General features: G+C 42.8%; 1 protein-coding gene across 1 annotated transcript in view; it reads right to left on the minus strand.

Annotated features, from left to right (window-relative positions):
- chb (CLIP-associating protein) overlaps positions 1–25,438 on the minus strand; it is a 32,461-nt gene extending 7,023 nt beyond the window's left edge. The window contains 29 exon segments of the mRNA XM_089733106.1: positions 32–162; positions 232–350; positions 432–548; positions 758–942; positions 1,268–1,402; positions 1,642–1,749; positions 1,829–1,952; positions 2,293–2,416; positions 2,492–2,596; positions 2,926–2,946; positions 3,146–3,268; positions 3,374–3,481; positions 4,111–4,161; positions 4,741–4,886; positions 5,545–5,673; positions 6,082–6,209; positions 6,748–6,867; positions 7,025–7,147; positions 7,221–7,411; positions 7,414–7,425; positions 7,897–7,995; positions 9,618–9,710; positions 10,973–11,086; positions 11,655–11,779; positions 12,198–12,300; positions 12,303–12,373; positions 14,880–14,980; positions 24,086–24,277; positions 25,417–25,438. Of these exon segments, the coding sequence (XP_089589232.1) occupies positions 32–162; positions 232–350; positions 432–548; positions 758–942; positions 1,268–1,402; positions 1,642–1,749; positions 1,829–1,952; positions 2,293–2,416; positions 2,492–2,596; positions 2,926–2,946; positions 3,146–3,268; positions 3,374–3,481; positions 4,111–4,161; positions 4,741–4,886; positions 5,545–5,673; positions 6,082–6,209; positions 6,748–6,867; positions 7,025–7,147; positions 7,221–7,411; positions 7,414–7,425; positions 7,897–7,995; positions 9,618–9,710; positions 10,973–11,086; positions 11,655–11,779; positions 12,198–12,300; positions 12,303–12,373; positions 14,880–14,980; positions 24,086–24,277 (3,198 nt within the window). The 5' untranslated portion in view covers positions 25,417–25,438.
- Between the last annotated feature and the right edge of the window lie 232 nt (positions 25,439–25,670).

Below are 25,670 nucleotides of genomic sequence, written 5' to 3' on the forward strand. Positions count from 1 at the left end.
GTGCTGGAGGAGGGGGGGGGGGGGTACGTACGTGCGCCGGGCTGCAGTCGTACAGTGCGGCGAGCGCGCGGCGCGCGGCGGCCCGCACGTCGCCCGCGCGGGGGTCGGCCGCCAGCGCACACACCTTGGCCACGCCGCGCCCCGCCACGCCGCCGCCGCCGCCTGCGGACACAGCGCGCTGCGTTAGAGGGGGGGGCGACCGGGGTGGCGGTGGAGCGCTCGCATACGGACCCTGCAGCGCGAGCGCCAGCGCGCCGGGCGTGCAGTAGTGCAGCGCCAGCTCGGCCAGGAAGCGCAGCGCGGCGGCGCGGGTGCGCGCGGGGGGAGCCGCGGCGCCGTCCGACAGGAACCTGCGGGGACCGAACCGACAGTGTTGAGACTGCAGAGTGCTGCTGGTGCTGCTCCGGGGCGCGGGGGCGGGGTACCGGTACCTGAATATGTTGTGTAGCTGCAGCTCAGCGGGGAAGCACTCGTGTATGACGTCTAGTGTTTTCATTATCTTGCTCTGCACCGAGCCAAGGATGTCAGTGCCGAGTTTCATCAGTAGTCTGGAATTAACACGACGTTTTTTTAAGAAGACTTTGCATTAGTTATTTTTCGCAAATTTTATAAATACATCTTAGAGTAACCACAAACTTTTAGAATGACTCCTGGATTGAACTAATTTTTTTTCATCTCTTAGTTCGGTAAAACGTTTGTAGGACACTAGACACATCACTATCTCTTTCTGCATTGGTAGCATTCTGTGAGCACCCACCTGAACATGAGCTGGTACAGCCAGTCCTTGAGCTGCTGCCAGTGCACGAGCAGCAGCTCACAGACGGCGTCCAGCAGCAGGGAGAACACCTTGGTGTGAGCGTCCACGAACATTTTGTTCAGCAGCTCCGTGAGGCGCCGCAGCTGCTCGTCCGTCAGCAGGCGCCCGCTGTTGAGGTAGTTCGCCTGGAAGGTGGACGATGTTAGCTCGCGGGGACACCGGCCGACGCTCCTACGACTTGTGACGTCATGGTTCCCAATTTCTTTAGTTAATGTTTTAATATAAGGAGATGTGTTTATTTTTGAGGTAATACGAGGCGGCAGGTTGCTCGGCTGACGGTAGACGCTACTCACACGTTCATACTTATCTTACGTAACGTTAACCCACCGCCGTTCGCAGTGACGACCGCGGACCACAGGCAGCCAGCCTACACGCGTACGGCACCTGAACGCGCGGAACACCGATAATGCCGAAATTATAATTTGTACAAATTAAAGAGACTAATATTACAAGATGTGTGAGTCCATCCTTCCGTTCGGTCCAGTGCGTGGAAGAGCACAGCACGATGATGTCATCGGCCGGCGGAGGAGGTGGGGGTGAGCCCTCCCAGCCGAGGCGCGTCCCGGAGCCCGACCACGACATGCTCTGTAACAGTACACTGGACGTTAGTGACGAGGCCGGAGCAGGCCCTCGTGTTTGAAAGCATTCCTATTTGTTTACTGTTTTGTTACGACCCAACAAAATGTGGATTAATGTTCTTCAACAGTTTGCAACAGTGTGGCGCTGTCACTCCGCCTAGACAAGCGTCAGACGGATCGTATCGTCTGCTTTGGGTCCTTAGATGCCAGCATCGAGCAGGCTATTAATTAATAGAGGTTACTTACATCGTGTCTCCTGTACGAGTCTAGACTCCTCTCGGAACAAACGCTGGAGGCTTCGGAGTCGTCGTCCCTTCCTCTCCCGCCCTCGCATGCTGAACTGTCCTCTGGACTCTGTGTTAGAGATATCGTACTAAGGTCAAGAGTTTAAGGAAAGAATGCACACAGCTCCGCACACGTCCGGCGTCCGTACCCTGAGCGCGGCCTCGGCGTCCCTGGTCTGCTGCAGCAGGCGCAGCGTGTGTGCCGGGGCGCGGCTGGGCGCCGTCCTCTCCATCGACTCCCGCCGTCTCACCCCGCTGCTCGATCTGCCGCTCCTGTACACGCTCACTGCTCACTCACTGAACCGTATTGCACGCGATATTGGACAGTGGTTATTGGCTTGGTAATAAGAAAGAGTCGTAAGTTGTTTTGGTTTTATAAGCAACTAGCTGTACGTACCCGTCCGCTTCGCTGGGCATTTAAATTATTATTTCTCACCCCCACAAAGATTCTCATCATTAACGCCCCCGTAACTGGTGTAGGGAGTCCAACATGTATTTTCTACATGGATGCCAAGTTTCAAGTCAATCGGATGCATGGTTCAGTAGTTATAACGGAACATCCGTAAAAACCACTGTTGATTTATATATTAGTATAGAAGGGGAATGTATGTACCTGGTGGGGCTGGTCTCCCTGGAGCCGGCGAGCGAGCGCGGGATGCCGGAGGGTCTGCGGCGCGCGGCGTGCAGCGAGGCGGGGCCGGGCGCGCGGCCGGACGGGGACGCCGAGCGCGACGTGGCTGCGGACAGACGCTCGGTTAGCGCGCGCGGGGGGAGGGGGGTTGGGGGAGGGGCGCGGCGGCGCGGACACTCACGCTGCGACTGCGACACGCCGGGCCGGGAGCGCGACCGGCCGGCGCCGCGCTCGGGGCTGGGCGGGACGGCGGCCGCTGCGCCCACCGGAGATCTCTTCGCTCGAGCTACGTACAGATGCAGACATTTCAAATGACAAATTACATTGTCGTGCGACCAAGGCAAGCGAGATAGTTTTGTGTTTAGATTTTTTGTAAATGTTTTTGGTACCGGGCCTGGTCAGGTGAGGACGCAGGAGCCTCGAGGTACCAGTGCTGAATAGATTATTTTTTGTTATGTAATTCCAGATGTGTGTTCACGAGTGCTCGAGTTACATGTATATAATATTTTTAACAAATTACTAACAATTGCAGACTTTTCACGCCGAGCTTCACTTAATGTTGCGCTGAACTACACTCGCAAATTATATTAAAATCATACAGATTGTTCTAGATACCTTGCTGCGCCAGCTCTCCCTCTTCAGGTGAAGCAACGAAACAAAGACATTACACATTTATTTTTCACATATTTACATTTAACAATGTTAAAATGTACAGTTAAAATCATAAATTCTTCAGGGCTTTCTTGTAGTCTTCAATAAACTGAAAGTGACAGACTTCATGAAGTTCAAGAAACACCTCACTGGAGCTAAGGCGTGCTGCGGGGCGGGTACTCACGCAGGCTGGCGGTGGCGGCGTGCGTGCGCGTGCGGCCCATGTGCGAGTACAGCGCGCGCGCGCGGGCCCGCTGCGCCGCCGCCGCGTCCACCGCCGACACCGACCGCCCGCCGCGCTCCGGGGCTGCGGGGGGAGCGGAATATACGTCACGGTGGGGGGCGCGGGGTCGGCGCCCGCCGCCCGCCCCGCGCGGCCGGGGGGCGGGAGGGGGGCGGCGCCGGCTCCTACCTCGCAGGGCGACGGGGATCTGTGTGACCGCGACTCTGTCCTGGGAGGCTCGTCGTCTCCTCAGGGAGTGACTTCTGTTCAAACTTGACACTAAATTCTCAGTGGAAGCTATCATGTAGTTATCATACCCATACAACATCCGATAGTAAGCGTGCAAAGAAAGATAATTCCAGTTAGGTCGCATCACTTAGGATACATAATAATATGTAATGATATGTTACAAGTATATTGGAGAGATACTCCTACGATTGGTGACAACTAACATCAATGCAACGTCGGTTGGCTTTTGACATTGCGATGATGAAGTTGTATATTCCAGAATAACTAGTTCTAATGTATTGACATGACAATTGGGGGGTCGAACGTTGGACTTATGGATGTGTGTTTGTAATGAATAATTCTAAATGAACATTAAATTTAAAATATGAACAAGACATAGGTTTTGATTTATTTATAATTTCATTTTCATTAATTAACAATTCAATTTCTAGTTACATATTGTACAAACCGACACCCATATTTATACATAGACACTATTTGTATCTGAAGTTCATTTTATTTCTAGTGTATTATTTTCACGAGACATTTAGTGTTATTGCAGCAAATGAACTAAAGATGCTCATAATGGCAAAGGTCCAGTGGCACAGTGTGTGGCAGGACGAGCCCGCGCGCGCACATTGGGCTCAGGGCGCGAGCTCGTCCGGCGCGGGGGACAGCGGGGAGCACACGTTCCGCACCTGACACGCTGGCCGACGGGCTGCGCGGGCTGCAGGCGGCGGCTCTCCTCTCTGCAACGTCACAACAACCGTCAGCTAGCACGGAGGCACCGCACGACACAGGCTCTCTAAGCTGGTTTAATGGATTCTGCTTGTAGGTTGCGGTTCGAAGGACCAAAATGTAGAGTGCGGTGTGAGTTTGTTATTTAAAGATTATGTTGCTTAAAAATGTTTATTGTTAAAATATTAAATAAATCAAAGAAATTTAATGTTATGACGCGGTTGTTGATCGTGCGATTTGTAGAAATAAAGTTAACCCGTCACGCGAATTATGCTGACAAAGGTATTCGGTAATATATCATCGAGCACTGCTGTATGCGCATATGCCACTTCTGGCAGCTTTTAGCTAAATATCTTATATTTTACTATTTGTACATTTGAGATACCGGGGCAGTGACATGTAAGCCAGCCACTCTGTTCTAGTGTACCCACGGACCCTACGGTGTACAGTATGAGGCCTGACACCCGGCGCCGGGAGATCGCTTTCGGTTATCTATTTATCTATAGCTAATTTGTGCTATAGATAACATCCAATCTGATGCGGTTCTTTGATTGTCGTGGACGTGGTGAGGTGGGGTCGTGGTGACGTACCCGTGCCGAGTCGCTGTAGCCCGTCGAGGCTGCCGACGTTGCCGACGTTCCTCTCCCGCTCGAGTTGCTTCTGGGCCGCAGCATCCAGCCGCTCGAACAGCAGCTCGGCCTCCGCAGGGAACAGTCGCTGGTAGGACCAGTACGCTCTGGGGAAACAACCTCAATATATATATATATATATTTTTTTTATTACTTAGATTTGTGGACGAGCTCACAGCCCACCTGGTGTTAAGTGGTTACTGGAGCCCATAGACATCGACAACGTAAATGCGCCACCCACCTTGAGATATAAGTTCTAAGGTCTCAGTATAGTTACAACGGCTGCCCCACCCTTCAGACCGAAACGCATTACTGCTTCACGGCAGAAATATACAGGGTGCTGGTACCCACCCGTGCGGACTCACAAGAGGTCCTACCACCAGTAAACAGATGCACAGATGCCTTTTAATCATGTTGAAACAACATGTCTTTGGCTACAACACTTCGCTCATACATTTAACTAAACTTGTTTTTATAGATTTCAGAACAAAATTCAAGTATTTCCATAAAGAAAACCATAAAATAAAAAAGTTTAAGTTGTGACACCAGTGTGTTCGGATTCACGCTCACTGAGTTTCTCGCCGGATCATCTCAGTGGGTCGCGTTTCCGATGCAGTGGTAGATTTTGGAGAAGCACGGCTCTTGCTAGGGTTCGTGTTAGCAACGTCGTCAGGTTTGAGCCCCGTGAGCTCACCTACTAGTTAAGGCGATGCTGATATAGCCACTCAAGTATCAGCTTAAGTAGGAAAAAAAATTGGGTCCAACCTTCGTCCGTGGTTCCTGGCGGTGCTGTCGGCGTCCACGCAGGCGACGCGGATGGCGTCTCGGATATTTTGCTGCTGCTTCTCTATGGTCTGAGCCGGCCACTTCTCTAGGATCATGACTAGTACTTCACTGAAAATATTCATTGAATCAATCAGTACTTGAACGTAACCATTTATAAATAAATATATAATTAATTATGACTGTCGGTACTTGAACCATTGTACCATGGTTCACTTGCGGACTAAATAATAATAATAATAATGGTTGGTTCGAAGTAAGTATCAGTTGAATGGAATATTTGAAATGTATTCAACTGATAATTATTTTTAATAAATGTATCTTTTTTATTTGATTGGTTTTGTTAATTTTAAGTATGTTTCAATGATACTATGTACACATGTGGACTTGTTGTTGTCTGAAATAAAATAAATCATTCATCGTTCATAATTTTCAACAGCTTTATGAAAATTGTTTGAAAAAGAGTTTTGAGTATTGGTCCCAGAACATTTGAAACATTGCAATAAGTGAATGACTAACCTGAGTGTAGAACGTATCTCCTTGGATTTATTTGAAGTTAAATTGGTGAGCAAGACCGGGATGAGCCTCGGTGAGTGTACAAACGACACTATGTACTGCACGCACACGGTGCCCGCCGACGACACCACCTGGTGGACGTCGACATCAAATTATTAACTCCCACAGCCTCCTGTTGCTATTGCCACCACCTTCAGGGATCACTTCAAGTCCTGCCCCTTGAATGTTGGCATCAAAGCATATAAACTCAATGAACACAACATTACATCTCAGCATATCCGCAGGCCACAGCTCCGTTTTTTTTCCTACCTATGCTGAGCCTTAGAGAGGTTATTTTAGCTTCGCCCTAGCATATAGGTGAGTTCATGGGGCTTAAGCCGGAGTATTGCTAACACTGGCCCTAGCAAGAGCAGTGCTTCGCAGAGTCTACCACTGGATCGGAAACGCGACCCACTGAGAAGATCCGGCGAGAAGCTCAGTGGGCTGTGTCTATGGGCTAATTCACTTGTCGAGCCGTTAATGGATCGGGAGGATCCGTAATGACGTGTTTGGGCGACTTCGATTATTTACCATTCGGTCTACAGGATCGGCTATGTAATTTCCAGCGGCCACGACGAGAGAGTTCTCATGCTGTGCCGCCTTCTCAAAGTGGCGAAGCTCCGTACTAACCTTAGCGGCGTTCTGTATGAGGTTGATCAGCTCCTGGAGTATGTACAAACTGAACTGTTCCATTTTATTCTTGAGCACTTTCGCCATGTGGGCTATCGTGATGCAGGCTTCGCGCACCACCTTTACGAAAAGAAAGAAATATTAAATCTCAACTAGATTCCCCGGGGGGAGCAGCCGCATGTCCATAGTGTGGCTATTAATCAGATATTAGATTGACTAAACACTAGATACATTTTGCATAATATTTTTCCTATGCTGGTTTTTAATAAATATATACCTGACTCCTCAAGTCCTTGATGACAACAAGAAACGGAATGGACAGATCCTTGAGATGTGCAGCGAACTCCACGGGGTACTGCTGGTGGACGTTGGCGGTGAGCAGAGCGCGGATCTTCTTTAACTGAAAACCAAGATGGCGGATGAGGGTCGTTCGCAGCGCAGCAAGCAGTGAGGCGGTGGCGGGTGGTGCGTACCGCGTCGACGCGCTTCTCCCAGTCGGCGGCGCGGTCGCCCAGCAGCGCGGCGGCGAGGCGCACGGTGTCGTCCAGCCCGCGCACTCCGTACACGGCGAGGGGCGGCGCCGCACTGAAGGCCGCCTCGAACGCAGACGTGGAGACCGCCCCCGCCTCCCCCGCCGCGCCGCCGCCTCCCCCGCCACCTCCCCGCCGCCTGACGACACTGGGGACCATCGTACCACTCAATTTACATCATTTTAATGACATTTTTTTCTAAAGAACAAACAAACACAATATCTAATAAGAGTTATTCAATTATACCAAAAATTAGATTGGAAGACTTCATAAACAAATAGTTTGGTCTGGTTATAATAGTATGTGCGTTTAGATTCAATAGATCAATTTTATAACAATCCTTGTTAAGAAATATAGAAGCAAATCAACAGATATCAGTGTGTCAATTGAATATCAATTAGAAATGGTGTTTGGGTAAAAAATTAAATATGAAATTGACAATAATCTATTGAGTTTCCGCAAAGTATAATAAGGATTTCAAGGCTAATCAACTGTCAATCTGGATTTGTCAAGGTAACCAGAGACCTAATCCAACAACCCAAGGGAGAACCCAACAAGTTCCCAATTAATTTGCTCACATTTGTCAAACTAAGTTAAAACTACCCATCAGCACACTTACCACTGGTAGCGCTATTGAGTTTGGCCGGAGGGGGTGGCTTCCTGTTAGCGGAGGGGAGGTTGTACAACCTCGGAACTGTCCTCTTTGGGGGTTCGCATGCTGTTGTGTTTGGTTGTACAGTTTCAGTAGTTTGGTGAAAAAGTAGATGTTAGGTGTTTCAAAACATTACTTAGTGGTGTTATAAATTTTGAGGTATTTCGGCATATAGGGTGGGTGTGCATTGTTGATTATTTATATAAAAGAGGTGGGTTAAATAGTCAAGATCAAGTTTGAAGAATCAGTAATAACGATGAACCAATGTGGAAAGGTAATGTATAAATTAGATAAGGAATATTTTATTTTAATAATGGGTTCAGCCGTTCATCGGTAATAATTATAATTGTAATTAATTTCAGTATAATTATGGGGTAGTTGGGTATAATTTTTGTTTTGGTTATATTGTCATGAAGGTGGATTTGGGGATTATGAAAAAAAAGTATTCCGTAGTATTGTGTAAATTTGATTGAGAAAAACCATTGTGTGCAGTGACGACATTCAATGACCAATATGTGGGATAGAACATTTGATATATGTATTTATATTTATGAAATTAATAAGAGTAAATATTTGTGAGAAATACCAATTATATATTATTTTATGGGCAGTGCAGTTGGTTTAATTTTAATTATTGATCAAGAAAGGAAAGTGTATTCAATGGGCATTCAAATGTTTAGTTGGTGAGTGGTCGGCGGCCCCGGCACGTCCCGACGGTGAGCGATGGTGCGGAAGCATGGTGAAGAGAAAATTATATATATTAGTTTCATTATATGATGACTCACGCATTAATATAACATTTTTAATGTTGTATTATTTAAATTAACCAATACTTAATTATTCAGACATAGTTTTATTTTTAAATGCATTACTTTTAAATTATATGGTTCAGTAAAAATTCCCGACATCAGATCCATATGGTCAGATACATAATTGGCTCCAGTGTGCACTTTATATACGTAACATTTTTAAAGTATTTTTATTTAAATAATTGATCTGAAAATTATTGTCTAAATTATTGTTTGAAACAAGTTGACCAGCCCCTTTGGTTCTGATCTCGAGAATTTCTTATATCCAATTAAATTATGATCACCAATTAAAATGAATAATATGAGACATGCTCTCAAAATACAGTCACAACCATTATAGAGTGTTCTTCAAAGGGTAGATTAAGTCGAAAACTGTAGGTAGTGTTCTTTCCATTAGATAATCTGTTTCGCAAAAAAGTAATCCCAAGTAATTAGTTTCGGAATAAAGAGTGTTTCAACAAAAACGAACAAACTATTCTTCTGCCAGCCCTTGAATTGTGTTTACGCAAAGTATTGTAATTTTGTTCGTAGCAAAAAATAAGGCTGGCCACATGACAAAAGATACGTTTTTTTTTATTGCTTAATCTTTACAATACAGGTAAAATTTAGTGCAGAAACTTTTTAATCTCGTTCTGACACGTTTATATGAATGAATAGTGCAACAGTACTTTCATCTATAAATTTAGGGTTGTCATCGAACAGTTGAAACAATTAATAATTAGTCTTTGTATAAAACTACTAATTTCGACTTGGGATTTTTGCGTGAGTTACATTTTTAAATACTATGGGCACGTTTCGACTTAATAAACCCATTGGGAGACACCCTGTGTACTGTCAGGTGTGATGTGCGTCATACTTGGTTAGTGCGGGGACACAGACCTGGCGTGGAGGCGCCGGAGTCTGGCGCGGTGGAGGGCGCGGTGGCGGCGCGGCGGCTGCGGCACGCGTCCGTCTCGTCCGTGCCCGGCACGGCTGCAGACATCACACTATTACCAATCCCGCGTGGTATCGCCGCGAGGCATGCATGCACCTTTTGTCCGACCTAAGCTGACAGTCTTGAGAGGCTTTTTACTGGTGGTAGGACCTTTGGGACTCCGCGCGGGTGAGTACCACCACCCCGCCTATTTCTGCCGTGAAGCAGTAATGCGTTTCGGTTTGAAGAGTGGGGCAGCCGTTGTAACTATACTTGAGATCTTAGAACTTATATCTCAAGGTGGGTGGCGCATTTAGGTCGTAAATATCTATGGGCTCCAGTAACCACTTAACACCAGGTGGGCTCTGAGCTCATCCACCCATCTAGCATTAAAAAAGGCTATGTCAGCGTAACCCTAACGTGTAGGTGAGCTCTCAGGGTTCAACACTGGCCCTAGCAAGAGCAGTGCTTCGTAGAATCTACCACCGGATAGAAAACGCGACCCACTGAGAAGATCCGGCAAGAAACTCACTGGACAGGGTCTATGGGTTAGAAAAATATACCGAGATACTCAACAAAGAACCGGGCTATCGAATTGAGATTTTGACCTCAACTTTTGTTGATGGGTGACATTACGTCGTGACCTGTCTGGTCTACTATAACCACTCAACAGGTTTATTAGTGTTGCAGATAAACAAGGGTCAACACTACTACATAGGCTGCTGTAAGTAGAATAACTGATAGTTTGAAGTCATTTTTCATCTGACAATGACATTCATGTATTCCTGGACCTATTCAGCAACTTTATAGAGATGCGCTCCTTGTATAGAGATAGCCCCAATGTTGAAGCTAAAAAATAATTGCTGAACATTTCAATATCTTTAATATCATAAAATCTTTGGAGTTTCTTGTTATTTGAAGAGTACAGTTCAAAAGTAATATTTTAGCTTCACAGCACCCATGACCGAGTCTGCTTCTATGCACCCATTAAAACAGCGGTAACTTTTTTAATTATTACCCCAAAATATTTCTATGGAAGTTGATATTACCCATGCCGAAGAACAAAAAAAACGAGATCGCTTCTTTTTAGCATCTTTCATATTATGATTATAAGCCCACATGATCATTTTGAAAAAAAAAAAAAAATTTTTTCGTTTTGTTTCATGGAATTTGCAATCACGATTCTAAAGAAGTTTCACTTCAAATACTTTTTACTCACAAAAGTTTCATTTTTACCCCCCAAAATTTCATTTTACCCCATTTGGGGTAATTTACCCCGGTTCCCCGACTGCTGCATTAAAATATAATGAGCACAAGATACCTGAAGGCAGTAGGAGCCCAGCCTCTCTGGTCTCGTCGAACTTCTGTTCTAGCAGAGCCAACTTCTGCGCCGGCAGTAATTCTTTCTTCTTCAAATCCTGTCTTAATCTTTCGCCTATGGAACACCAATCAATTATTATTTTATTATTGTATTTGAAACTAACAAAGAATGAATGTCTAAAGGCAGTGTCTATGAATCAGTGTTGTTTTTATGATGACTTCGCGGTGGCTCTCGGGCGCACCGTTGAGATGCAAAACTGATTCCCTTGTTTGCCAAAATATGATTAGCTTAAGAGCCGTGAGAAACCTGAGATTAGATTATTTTTAAATGGAAAATAATGAAGTTGATTTTTAAACATTTATAATAATGAACGGCGCAAGTACTCTCTGGTCACACTGTAGAACATAGTTACCAATATAAATATGAGATCACAGTTTGAGATCAGAGGTACACAAGTGGTATGCATGTGCTCCACTGTTTTTCCACCAATAATAAAATGGTACAAAAAGATGACCAACAAATTATACAGTACCATTAGTTAAGTCAAGTATAAGACATAGTTTTGTGACAAGTACATGTTCAGGGGGCGACACTAAGACGTGGAATGGGGGCAGTAGCGTGCTCGCTTCACTTAGGAGCGGGCGGGGGGCGGGCGGTTGGGAGGAGGGGCGATAGGACTCACCGACGTGTCGGTACATGTCGGCCAGCAGCTGCACGGCGGCGTCGCGCACGGCCGCGCTGGGGTCGGCCGCCAGCGCCGCGATGTTGGGGACGGCTGCGCGCAGCTGTAGCTCCACGGCGCCGTGTCTGTGAACCGACAACCAGCCACACGTGCTTATTACATTAGCATAGCCTCGCAGCGTCTCCATACTGTGTCAGAGGATTAGTTGATTCGTTGCAGAAAGACAGGGCGGCGTATGGAGCTCCCGACACGATCTAACAGCAGTTTTCGAATGAAGAGCGGACGAAGTTAAATCGCGTGAGGGCGTTGTGACCTAAAGGATAAGACAAGCCAATTGTCATTGTAATCAATTACCTTTTTTTCTCCTTCCTAACCTAATGTTCTAAAGAGACCATAGAGGGATACTCGTCCTTGATGTCTATGGGGTCCGGTCATCAGTTATCAGCAGGTGAGACGAACAGTTAAAGCAATAACAAAAAATGTGTCATTAATAATGTGATAAGTACACAATGGTTATAGTGTACATAGTGTAGTAGACATTACGTGTGCAGCAGGGTGTGTATGCAGCGCAGCGCGTCCTCGCGGGCGTGCGGCGCCTTGTGGGAGAGCGCGGGGGTGAGGCGTGCCAGCAGCGCGCGGGGGGCACCGCTCGACTCTCCCCCAGCGCCGCGACGCACGCGCGGGCCGCCTGTCTCACGCACTCCTTCGTGTCCGCTAGCCTGGAACACATTGGTTAAACCTCATTCGCATACACAATAATTATAAGCTCACTTTATTCACTGCATCTTCCACTAGCGTGGTATGGACATGTAATGCGTAGAGGAGATGCATGTGACTAGGAGATGTATAGAAATGGTAGTGCAAGGTCAGAGGGAGAAGAGGTCGACCGAAGAAGACAAGGATGGAGTGTGTGAATGACGATATGACAGAGAGAGAGGAGTGAGTGTTGAGATGACGGCTGATAAAAGAGAATGGAAGAGAAAAAATTGCTGTGCCGACCGCACCTAGTGGGATAAGGTGGAGAAAGAGAAGAAGATCTTCCACCTTCCTGAGCCGGCTTCACTGCGCTGGCATCGAAATAAGCAGGACAGTGGCCGCTGCAAACCCTCGCAACATCACAACATGCTCTATCACCTATACCTTGTACATGTTACGGTAAAAATAGATATTGCGGCAAATGTACACATTTTCCGGTAAATGTGCACATTCGCCTCCTCGTTTGGGTAATGTGCATTCAACTAACATTTACAATTTCATAGAAGGGAAATGTACATTGAATTCACAATGACCATGTCGTTTTGGTAAATTACTAGCATATGAAATCACAAGCGCTAGTAATGTGGTGCGCATGCGCAATACTCAACATTCCAACTTTTCTTAAAACATGAAGGCAAGAGTACACATTTGCCGAGAAATGTACATATACATTAGGTATATTCAGTTCACATATACCTAACTTTTTGGCAAATGTGCCCATTTACCGGTAAAAGTGTACATTTCCCAAAAGTGTACATTTACCGTAACATATACATTCAAAGTTGTTTGTGTCCAATTATACGACTCATTTATTGACGCTAACTGTATTAACACCATTTATACCAAACTAGTGGTCCCGCAGTAGTCGAAATTCGACTATAATTAATTGGAATTGTAAGTTTGTACACTATTAAGATTGTATTTTATACTTCTATAATCACAAATTTCGCCAAGACTTCACTGTAAAAAATATATATTAACAAAGACAAACAATATTTAACATACTCTCAATTTGACAACAGACGTCAAGAACAAAAATTTGACAATAAATAGTATGCATGCGTGTGTGCGTTAAATACATGGTACGTAGTGTGTGTAATGTTTTCTTTATTGATTTAATGTATCTTTTATGCATTATTTACAAAAAATATTAGCATTGTGCACTTCTTCTCTATATTCTGTATAAGTGTGGAAAATTTCATACTCCTCCGTCCGCGCAATTTTCGTAAAAAGGGATACAAAGTTTTTGCTTCACGAATTAATATATAGATATATGTATTAACCGAATGTCTCCTGGTTCGTGTTTGTGGTGGTGAAACAATTCAACCATTGGCTGGAGGTATGTCATATAGTAAGTACTTCGCGACTATAACCTCACTAGCATGTATAATGTTATAGCAGAGCCCACCACGCTCTATTACACATCATCAATACAAGACAATGAAGCTTAGCAAACAGTGAAGTCACTTCCTGTTGTCTGAGATGTTCTATTTACTTGATAGTCTTAAAATGAAGGCACATATGAATTGGATGATCACTGTGTGAGCAATCAGTAAGCGTCACAATCTTGTGAATGAAGATTGAGATGATAAGCCTTGAGCCAGGAGCAAGTAGATATAGCAGGCTTTTTATATTAAAGGACCCCAATGAGGCAAACGGTTAAGAGATGTGAGGTAATGTATAATAAACAAACAGTTTTACATTTTATTTTTGTATAATTAGATTATAGTACAACGGTTGCTTCGCCATTCAATCCGTTACTGCTTCGCGGCAGATATAGGCGCGGTGGTGGTACCTACCCGTGCGGATTCACAAGAGGTCCTACCACCAGTATTAAGACGCTGCGTCTAAACGTCTCCACTGCATCGGATGAATGTTACGAGAACGCATAGAACCCGAACAAAAGCCACAAATTCTTTTTTATATTAAACTAGCCGACCCAGCAGACTTCGTAGTGCCTCAATCGATAAATCAAAAGACCTAAACTTTTGTATAAAATAAACTTAAAACAAACAAAAGGAATCCGTCCGACGGGGGACACATCAAATGAAAAACAAAATTGTTATTTTTATTTATTTCCAAGCATTTTCATATTTAACTACCTTTTAAAATTTCTCTGGACTTTCACAAATAATTAAAGACCAAAATTAGCCAAACCGTTCTCGAGTTTTAGCGAGACTAACGAACAGCAATTAATTTTTATATATAGAGAAAATATAGATTATAGTTTCATCCTAAGGAATATGAATGTCAAAGATATTTGTGGCAGAAACGTTGCGGGTCATTGTGAAGGTCTGCAAGAAAAACCAACTATTTATGTTGGTTTGCTTTGCTTTTTTATTAGTTTACTAGATTTATACTTTCGAGTATTGCGTAAAAAATATATATTTGAAGATTTTAATTAAAAATAAATCAAATTCGAAAACTGTCAAGGGACACTTAATACTGGTTAACATATCTATATTGTACCTGTCAATAATATGTGGCAAGACGGTAGGCACGAAGTGTGAGAAGTCTTGGCCGAGTCGTTCCGTTAACACTGTCAATACTTCAAGCCCGTTTTGGGCCACCTGGAAACAAAGAGAAGCTTTTGTTAAACGAGACAGTAAAATTGACGAGACGTCTAGAATGATGAGAGCTAGAACTGTTTCAATGTGTGCGATTACTTTTTTTTCCTACCTATGCTGATAACCTTGAGGGGCTATATCAGCTTCGCCCTAACGTGTCTAGGTGAGCTCACGGGGCTCAAGCCGGAGTGATGCTAACACTGAACCTAGCAAGAGCAGTGCTTCGCAGAATCTATCACCGGATCGGAAAAACGACCCACTGAGAAGATCCGGCGAGAAACTCTGTGAGCTGTATCTATGGGTTAATTCGCTCGTCGAGCCCTTCGTCGCAAGCGACGGGTTCGACGAGGACGGTGACCGGTGCTTGTGGTGCCTAAAAGCAGCGTTAATGGATCAGGAGGATCCGTAATGACGTGGACTGTGCGATTGGTAGTCTCTCTGCATCCAACGAAGAATGACGTATATTTCAGTTGATGACGCATCCTTGAGTAAAAACCGGTGCGGAGGAAGTCACGAGATGTTTCCACTACGACACCAGTCTATGTCTTCTTGTACCATTAATTGTAAAATATATCTGCCGCATTTAACCGCTAATCAACATGTTGTTTTCTAAAATATTAGTTTAAATTATATTTGCGATTATAAATAAATCCTTTATTTATTTATTTATTTAAATAAGTACTGCCACATCACAAACATCTAACATTAAAAATAAATTTAAAATATTTAATTTATGGCCCGATGCATGTGACAACAATGGCGTACATAGCATTGACAATTCATCGGCTCGAAAATGGAATACAATAATAATAATTAAAAAAAATTTATGAATTACAATAACCTCACAACACCTCTCGTTGTGATGATGCGCACAAAAATATAAATATTCAACTAATACGATCAGAACGTGGCTGAAACCGCAGGCTACGTCCAATTTTTAACCTCCAGTATACTTTCATTGCAATTGTCATCGTCGACAGATGCACATAAACAACATTAGGTGCCAGTTCCATGAAAATCGTTAAAACAATTCTGGAAGCGGAGGAAAACTTTAAAACAAAATGCTTATTAATCAACTTTCACGTCGAGGTGTCAATGGCCGACGGATTAGATACAGCGAACTGAATGTATTCCATCAAACGCATCGCTAATATTTTATGGTTTCACTATGGACGATCCAACTGGTGTCAAGGGGTTTTTTTTTATTGCTTAGATGGGTGGACGAACTCACAGCCCACCTGGTGTTAAGTGGTAATAGACATCTACAACGTAAATGCGCCACCCACCTTGAGATAATATAAGTTCTAAGGTCTCAAGTATAGTTACAACGGCTGCCCCACCCTTCAAACCGAAACGCATTACTGCTTCACGGCTGAAATAGGCAGGGTGGTGGTACCCACCCGCGCGGACTCACAAGAGGTCCTACCACCAGTAATAAGGGTAGTGTGAGCTCGTACCGGAACGGGTTCCTACGCTCCAATCAAAGGGTTAGGACGGCCGGTATAACATCGTTCTCATGGTGGTATTCACCTCGTTATGTCTACGGGGTCCGACAATACTAAGAAGGCCATGAATACATTATACACTAACACACTACGCACACACTACACTACACACTTGTATATATTGTATTTATATTTCACATGTGTGTATAAGTATATATTTTTAAATTTATTAAAATATAGCACCGTCCAATTTGCTTATTCCTCTCCCTGCAAGGTTGCCTGGAAGAGATCGCTTTCAGCGATAAGGCCGCCAATTTATGTCACCGTCTGTTATTTGTTTTATATGCTTACTCTGTAGGTGTGGTGTTAAATAAAGAGTTATATTAATATTATTGTTATTATACACTAATTGACGTCTATAACCGAATGTGCGTTGGAATGTTTATATCTCTGCTCACCTCTCACTTTTATTACGTTCGTGAAGATAAATAGCAAGCCGCGGGCGCACGAGACGCGACTCATACAATAGGCACGGCACACGACCACTGAGACGGAATGAAACAATGTATCGTTCAATAGCGCGTCCTTATTCTCCTTATTCGCTTCATTTTGTTTAAAAAAACTTCAAAACGTTTGTAAAGAAAAGATTTATATTCTTTTAAGACCACTAGACGATGACCGAATATAATAGAATTTTATTATGACCGAATATTATAGGATTTTTATTTTTGATAGCATCTTGTGTCTTTAAAGCGGTTAGTTGCCCTCAATTAAGAAAAATAGTATTATTATTCACCAATAGATGTCGGGAAGAGTTGATTATTGAAAACACGAATAAAACAACGTTTTCTGAAAATAAATCGTAGCTAGATCGATTTATCGCCCCCGAAATCCCCTGTATACTAAATTTTATGAAAAACGTTGGAGCCGTTTCCGAGATTCAGATTATATATATACAAGAATTGCTCGTTTAAAAGTATAAGAAAGATTGAATACTTAACCGCTTAGTTAACATAGTCGTTCTATTAACTCTTAATTAAAAGGCGAGAAGTTACTGAGACTTCAATGAAATTATTGCGCAGAAGCCGAGAATCGAAGTCGGCGTTCGGTGGATTTGTCCCATTTCCTCGCACTTCGCAAGTAGTAAACCGATTAAAATACGTCATAAAATAAACTGGTATTGTCAGTAACAAGTGGTCTGTTCGTTAAAAAGCCGAGGAAGTTAAGCGATATATAAGAATCCAGTACAGCGCCGTCGACTGAGCTTAAACTATCTTTTTTCTCAAATATTTAGAACCGCATTAGGCATCTGCGAGGGTATCTTAATGTGAACTACTATAACATAGCTCTCTGTTTATATTATTTTAACGCAATTTCAGGCAAGCAAGGCTATAGTTTTGTTTGAACAAAACGTATCTAGCCTCACCCTTCTACTATCGCCTCCATCCTAAGGGTTGATATTGAAAGTTGAAAGATTGTTTATAAATCTATATATAAATACGTGAAGCTAAAACTTTGTACCCCTTTTTATATTTGCGCGGACGGGGTACGAAATTTCCCAAGCTTATAGAGAATCTATATTCTACTCTATAGAAGGGGTGCAAAATGTTAAAAAAAAATTAAATTATGCATAAAAACTTTAAATCAATAAAAAAAACATTACACACAGCCATGAATTTGAAACACACAACACGCATGCATATTATTTGTTTATTGTCAAACTTTTCTTATTGCTTATAGTCTGTGGTCAAATTGAGAATAGATTAAATATGGACTTTTTGGCGGGAATGCGAGAAGTGAAGTTGTGTGATTTGTTTTATTTTGTGTATTTAGTGTTTCTTCGGGTTTAAATGTGTAATAATGGTGGTTTATAACCTGTTTAATATCCGTGAAAGTGCACAAATGTGGGAAAATGAAATAAAGCCGCTGGACATAACTTCTCGGGATCCTGCAAAAAGTCCACTGAAAAAATCTTAGTAAATGACCACCATTTTACTGAGTATCAATATTTCATCCCGTATCATCTCATTTAATTTCATCCCAGTTGATTAATGTCTGAAATTAATCATCTTCATTTCATTTCACTCCATAATATAATTTTCATAAAAATATGAATATAAATTAAAATAAGACATGACTTAAAGGTTACCAGGTCATAAAATCCCTTAAAAAAAAGATTAAATATTGTTTTGTCTTTATTATAATAATATTTGTGTAGTCTTGGCGAAATCTCTGATTATTTATAGAAATATAAGTCTTTGACAAAAGAAGCATAATAGTGTACCAACTTATAATTTCAATTAATTATAGTCGAATTTCGACTACCACTAGTTATAATAAACAATCTTAGGAATGAGTCAGTACTTTTCTTTTTATATTTACACTTTAACAAACGATGATGATGGTTGAGATGGAGCAGTGCAGACTCACGATGAGCTCAATTATTAATAATGCGATTAACTTTAACGCGAAAAACGATATTATACTATTGTGAACACGTGTTAGATTTAGTCACGGGACAGTTGATACGAATACATCCCTTAGGTCAAGGACGGTTGTTTCTTAGGTCGGTCTGTCGGTGTGAGAAGAATAAATAAAGATACAAGCAATAGACGGAATAAGAGTGCGCGCAATGAAGCGATACGCGGCGCCGTACAGTAACAACCAGGGCTGTCACGCTGTTATTAATAATAATCGGAATTTTAACTCATAATTTGTATGATTTGATAATTCGGTATTGCGGTTATCCTGAAATACATATAATGTATCCTATAAACGTTACAGAACACTTACGACACTTACACAACAACAAAAACACTATTCCCTATAATACGTAAATTCTTTAAGAAATAATTTCATATTAAATTAATTTTTAAGAACCACATTCTTTTTGTCTTCCGGATTACTTATGACAATATTACTTATAATACACAGATAAATCTCGCGACAAGCTAATAATTTATTTAAATAGGGGGAAACGTCTTAATAAAAACCAAATTAAATTTTTTTTGTGGCAATTTCAAAATATATTGGTGCCCAATTTTGGAGCTTATCCTTTATAAAGTTTGCAAACAAATGCTAACGTCGCCCATTTCGCAAACAACTCATTAGTAAGTAGTACGAATCTAAACGCGGCGTATTTATTATCCGTTCTGCCGGACATTAGGACCGGCTGTCGTTGTTCTATACAATATATCCTTTGAATAACTTCTTGAAAGAAATAACGCAAGGGGAGTATTCAACTTCAAGTCTATTTTGGTACACGATGAGGTTACACAGAAAAAATCAACTTAAATATATAAGACTACTAGCCGTACTCGCCCGCTTCGCTGCGCATTTAAAATTAACATTATCATTTATTATCATTATTATTAGGGAGTCCAACACTCTTAAAAATATTAGCCTATCCATTAAGTGCATGTATTTTCTACATGGATACCAAGTTTCAAGTCAATCGGATGCACGGTTCAGTAGTTATAACGGAACATCCGAAAAACCACTGTACATTTATATATTTTTTTATTGCTTTGATGGGTGGACGAGCTCACAGTCCACCTGGTGTTAAGTGGTTACTGGAGACCATAGACATCTACAACGGAAATGCGCCACACACCTTGAGATATAAGTTCTAAGATCTCAGTATAGTTACAACGGCTGCCCCACCCTTCAATCCGAAACGCATTACTGCTTCACGGCAGAAATAGGCAGGGTGGTGGTACCCACCCGCGCGGACTCACAAGAGGTCCTACCACCAGTAATAGTATTAGTATGGAAGTATAAATGAAAATTAATATGCCCTTAAGAAATTGGTGAGGCAGCCCTATTCTAGCGCGCCGCAATCAGACTGTGCATGATATACATTGACTGCGACCGTCGTTCTACAACCGGATACGTCTCCACATAACGTTGACTCACACGAGGAGTTTCTCAAAGCACTCTGACGAGAAGGGTATATCGTCGCTGTCAAACTAATATCGGCTGTGTGATTCTTTTAGAGATTTCGACTTTTAAACTATTATGACTTGTTTAATGTTTAACTGGCTTTAATCTGTAAAAGTACACAGAACAGATATCGTTTTCATGAAGAAGTTATGACGGGTACAGTGTAAGATTTGTAGTCGTCGTGACCTAAGGTATAAGACGTCCGGTGCATTCGTGTTGAAGCGATGCACCGGTGTTCGAATCCCGGGCAGGCGGGTACCAATTTTTCTAATGAAATACGTACTTAACAAATGTTCACGATTGACTTCCACGGTGAAGGAATAACATCGTGTAATAAAAATCAAACCCGCAAAATTATAATTTGCGTAATCACTGGTGGTAGGACCTCTTGGGAGTCCACACGGGTAGGTACCACCACCTCGCCTATTTCCGCCGTGAAGCAGTAATGCGTTTCGGTTCGAAGGGTGGGGTAGCCGCTGTAACTATACTGAGACCTTAGAACTTATATCTCGAGGTAGGTGTCGCGTTTACGTTGTAGATGTCTATGGGCTCCAGTAACCACTTAACACCAGGCGGGCTGTGAGCTTGTCCACCCATCTAAGCAATAAAAAAAAAAAAGATTCTATTGAAATAAATGTTAATTTAAAAATTTTTTGTAGCGAAGTTATAAAAATTATCTACATATATGTTCTTGCATTACTGTGGTAATAATGTCATGAGATGCTGAACGAAAGTGGAGCATCAAAACCAAGTAAGAGATTCCACTCAATGAATAGCAAGGAGAGTGATATAGTGAAAATTTGCAAAGTAAAGACTGTGAGTATTCGAACCGACGGTAATAATAAATGCGAGATTAAACCGAGATAACAGTTTTAATCGCGTCTACAAGCTGCGAAAACCGAAGAAAATATTGTTACGCCGGTAAGAGTAACGCCATCGATCGCCGAATAGTCGGACGAACATCGAAGGACCTAGTAGCACCTAGAACGCTCGAGAAATACAACGCCATCTATTGTCAGATAGTCGGAAACACAATACTAGAGATGTGTGGAATATTCTCGATAATTCTAGGGATGTGGTATCGGCTATAAAAGCGTTGCAGAGATGGCACGCAGTCGGTCCGTAATCGGATCTACTCGAAGCGAAACAGCGAACGGATCACCTGAAGCGAAGCAAATTGAGAATTTTAAAGTGTTTTAAGTGTTCTAAGTATTGAATACAGTTTCAATTTATACTTCGGTGGATTTTTTGGAACGAAGTTCCTTATCGCGCGTTGTGAAAGGGGGCTAGACGGAAAAAATTCTTACGAAAAGTTGTCACGACACTTTTTGCTATAAATTCTTACGAAAAGTTGTCACGACACTTTTTGCTATAGTAAGCTATTGTAAGCTGTGCGGCGTCGCATGTTTCTCTGTCTGTCTGTCTGTCTCTCTCTCTTTCTTCATACCTCGAATAGAACTTTAAATTAATATTTTTATAATTGGGAACTTCGTTCCTATCCGGTGTCCCACGACACCACACATCTTTTTTTATTTATCCCGAACCCCAGCGCGTGACTATACTATAGACTAAATGTAATGAAAACCTGGCACAGACCCGGCAATTACGATGAACCAGACATTAGCGCGTAGTGAACTTTGTTGCTCTCTGTTTTTTTTAATTGCCTTTGTAGGCAGACGAGCACACGGCCCACCTGATGGTAAGTGGTTACCGTTGCTCATGGACGTCAGCAATGCCGAGGGCAGAGACAAGCCGCCGCCTACCATTGTTTACATTACACTAGAATATAATCAGTTGATAGTAATTTACTTAACTAAGTACAAGCTAGACATTTCTAGACTTTGTTTATAACCAAATTGTTAATTAGCTTAGGGATCGGATTTAGTTTGACCATCTCGGGTTTCAGTTGTGAGGCTACTTACGGCTTCCCGCCCGTCGATGAACATAAATTAAGAGACCGTGGCGATCGAGTTCCTAATTCAGTTATTTTCTCGTTTTCCATTTTTTACCATTTTCCACAATCGGTACGTATGCTAATTGATAAGCACAACTCATATATTTACCTAACTGAGCGTACGAGGGCTGCACTAAAAGTATCGGGAATGGAATATTTCCACTGTTCCTGTCATATTAAAATCTTTTTAATTGAAAACTCCTTGGTTTTAAAAATCGAATACCATTTATTTATTTAAAAAAAGATTCTCGGTCTTGTCACGAGGTTTTGTCAAACTTGTTTAGTCGTTGAGAAAATGGAATTGACTCGAGAAAATTCAAGAGCGATGATTTATTATGACTTTCGAAGTGGTTTAACACAAAAACAGTGTGTTGACCGGATGATTTTTGCATTTGGTGATGAAGCCCCATCCAAAACCACAATTTATCGCTGGTTTGCTGAGTTTCAACGTGGACGTGTAAAGCTCAGTGATGATCCCCGTCAAGGTCGTCCAAAAACTGCAGTCACCCAAGAAAACGTTGATGCTGTGCGTAAGCTGATTGAGGAAGATCGACATGTGACATACCGCGAAATTCAGGCAACTTTAGACATTGGCATGAGTCAAATACAAATAATCTTGCATGAACAATTAGGTGTAAAAAAGTTGTTTTCCCGATGGATACCGCATTCGCTCTGTGAAGAGCAAAAAGCGGCTCGCGTTACTTGGTGCGTCAGAACTCTCGAAAGATTCCACGCAGGATCCTCAAACGTTGTATACAACATTGTATCAGGTGACGAATCCTGGATATAAGCGTACGAACCCGAAACAAAAAAACAGTCACGAGTTTGGGTGTTCGAAAATGAGTTAAAGCCAACAAAAATTGTTCGTTCACGGAGTGTTGCAAAAAAAATGGTGGCCACGTTTGTCTCCAAAAGCGGCCATGTTACGACTATTCCTCTTGAGGGACAAAGAACGGTTAATGCAGAATAGTATGCTAGCATTTGTTTGCCACAGGTCTGAACTCCGTAAAGAGAACTGCAACCGCCGCATCATCCTCCATCACGACAATGCGAGTTCTCACACCGCGCACAGAACAAAAGAGTTTTTAGAGCAAGAAAACATAGAATTATTAGACCATCCGCCGTACAGATCCGACCTAAGCCCTAATTATTTCTATACTTTCCCTAAAATAAAGAATAAATTGCGTGGACAGAGATTTTCATCACCTGAAGAAGCTGTGGACGCCTACAAAACGGCCATTTTGGAGACCCCAACTTCCGAATGGAATGGTTGCTTCAATCCATCGTATGGAAAAATGTGTCAAATTTCGCGGCGAATACTTCGAAAAGCAATAAATACATTTTTAAATAGTAATGTTGTGTCACTTCGTTAATTCCCGAAATTTTCAGTGCCACCTAGGTATGGTATCATCATTTTTGACAATAGACTCGCAATCTCGATTACAAGTGGAGTTCGTAGAGACTCACCACCAATTTACAGGTTGGTTGGAAGGTGGTTTAGTAATCTGATCTGGTGGTAGGACCTCTAGTTTGCGCGGGTAGGTACCACCACCCTGCCTATTTCCGCCGTGAAGGAGTAACGCGTTTCGGTTTGAAGGGTGGGGGCAGCCGTTGTAACTATACTTGAGACCTTAGAACTTATATCTCACGGTGGGTGGCGCATTTACATTGTAGATGTCTATGGGCTCCAGTAACCACTTAACACTAGGTGGGCTGTGAGCTCGTCCAACTTTCTCAGCAATAAAAAAATAAAAATAGCTGACGTACCTTAAAGTTTCCTCCATTGAGCCAAGCGATAAGAGCATCGATGAGTTGGGCGGCCAGATCATTGGTTATTTCTGGTTCGCGGCGGACGAGGGCCACGAGCTGCTCGCCCAGCTGCTGGCGGAGGCGGAGGTCGGGCCGGCTGAGCAGAGGGAGGGCCGCTTCTAGCGACGCAGGCTGGGGGTAGTGGGCCATCTGCAAATATAAATCATAATTTACGTTGGTCACTGTACATTTACATTTGCTACTGGTGGTAGGACCTCTTGTGCGGCCGATGTAGAAATGATATTTATTCTGCAGAAAAGAGCTATACTTACGTGCTATTTATAATATGCACTCAAGGGAATCCCTGAGGAAATTTTTTTAAGAAATTAAAGTTCTCACTATGCCATCCCGACATTTTAGAAAATTTCATGTATGTTCGTAAACATATTGAGGAGTTTCCTAAAAAGTCGGACATACATAATAGAAATACTAGGAACAAACACAGGCACAAAGTGGGAATGAGTTGCTCGCTCCGGGCATTTCAATATTGCAATAATTGTTACGTTAGTATATAGTAGTGTATAGTTATAAAGTGCATTCTCTCTCTCTCTCTCTCTCTAATATTAAAAAAAAGAAAAAAAGACATGCGCGCTAAGTTTCTTGCCAGTTCTTCTCAGGACGGAGGCTAGTTCTTGTGAATTGGCGGTAGTTCTTTTTGACATTCAACAAGTATGTACATTCATATATGTTGAATATATTTTTTTTGATTTGATTTGATTTGTGAGTCCGCGCGCGGAAGGTACCACCGCCCTGCCTATTTCTGCCGTGAAGCAGTAATGCGTTTCGGTTTGAATGGCGGGGCAGCCGTTGTAACTATACTGAGACCTTAGAACTTATATCTCGAGGTGGGTGGCGCATTTACGTAGTAGATATCTATGGGCTCCAGTAACCACTTAACACCAGGTGGGCTGTGAGCTCATCCACAAACCTAAACATAAAAAAAAACACTTTTTTGCTGGTATATTGTGTGGGGCGCCCGCAAACAAGCAATACAGTTGGAAACGGTTCCAAGATGGCTCCAAGTTAACGTGGAAACGGATGCACGCCGGCCCCGCCAAGTCACTGCGAATATCTTTGATTGAATTTGCCAAATGATCATCATTATGACGGCAGTCTGCCCGACTCGACAACGATATGTATGTGTATTCATCCCTGGTCTCTTAGTCACTGCTGTTTCTTATGTATCATGTGTCTCTAGTAGCATTATCCTCGAATTTCCTACCCGACAAACTGAGCCCCTAGTTGTTGTCTTAAGTGAGAGACAGTCTAGGGAAAACAACGTCACTCACATTGTGATGCCTACGCGTTCCAATAACCCAAGTTAATAACCCGATCCTTAAGTTTCAGTTTCGCCAACAACAGTGTCTCCGCCTCGGTTTGCTGTGAAAGAAGTTTCACATTTGTCACCTGAGTTGTTCACCCTGTTTTTTAATACAGAAATCTTCTTTGCCACGTACCATCCAGCTTTGGAATGAACTCCCCTCCACGGTGTTTTCCGAGCGTTATGACATGTCCTTCTTCAAACCAGGCTTGCGGAGAGTAC

This window comes from Bombyx mandarina, chromosome 02 (assembly GCF_030267445.1).
Source record: "Bombyx mandarina strain Sakado chromosome 02, ASM3026744v2".
NCBI classification, from domain to species: Eukaryota; Metazoa; Arthropoda; class Insecta; order Lepidoptera; family Bombycidae; genus Bombyx; species Bombyx mandarina.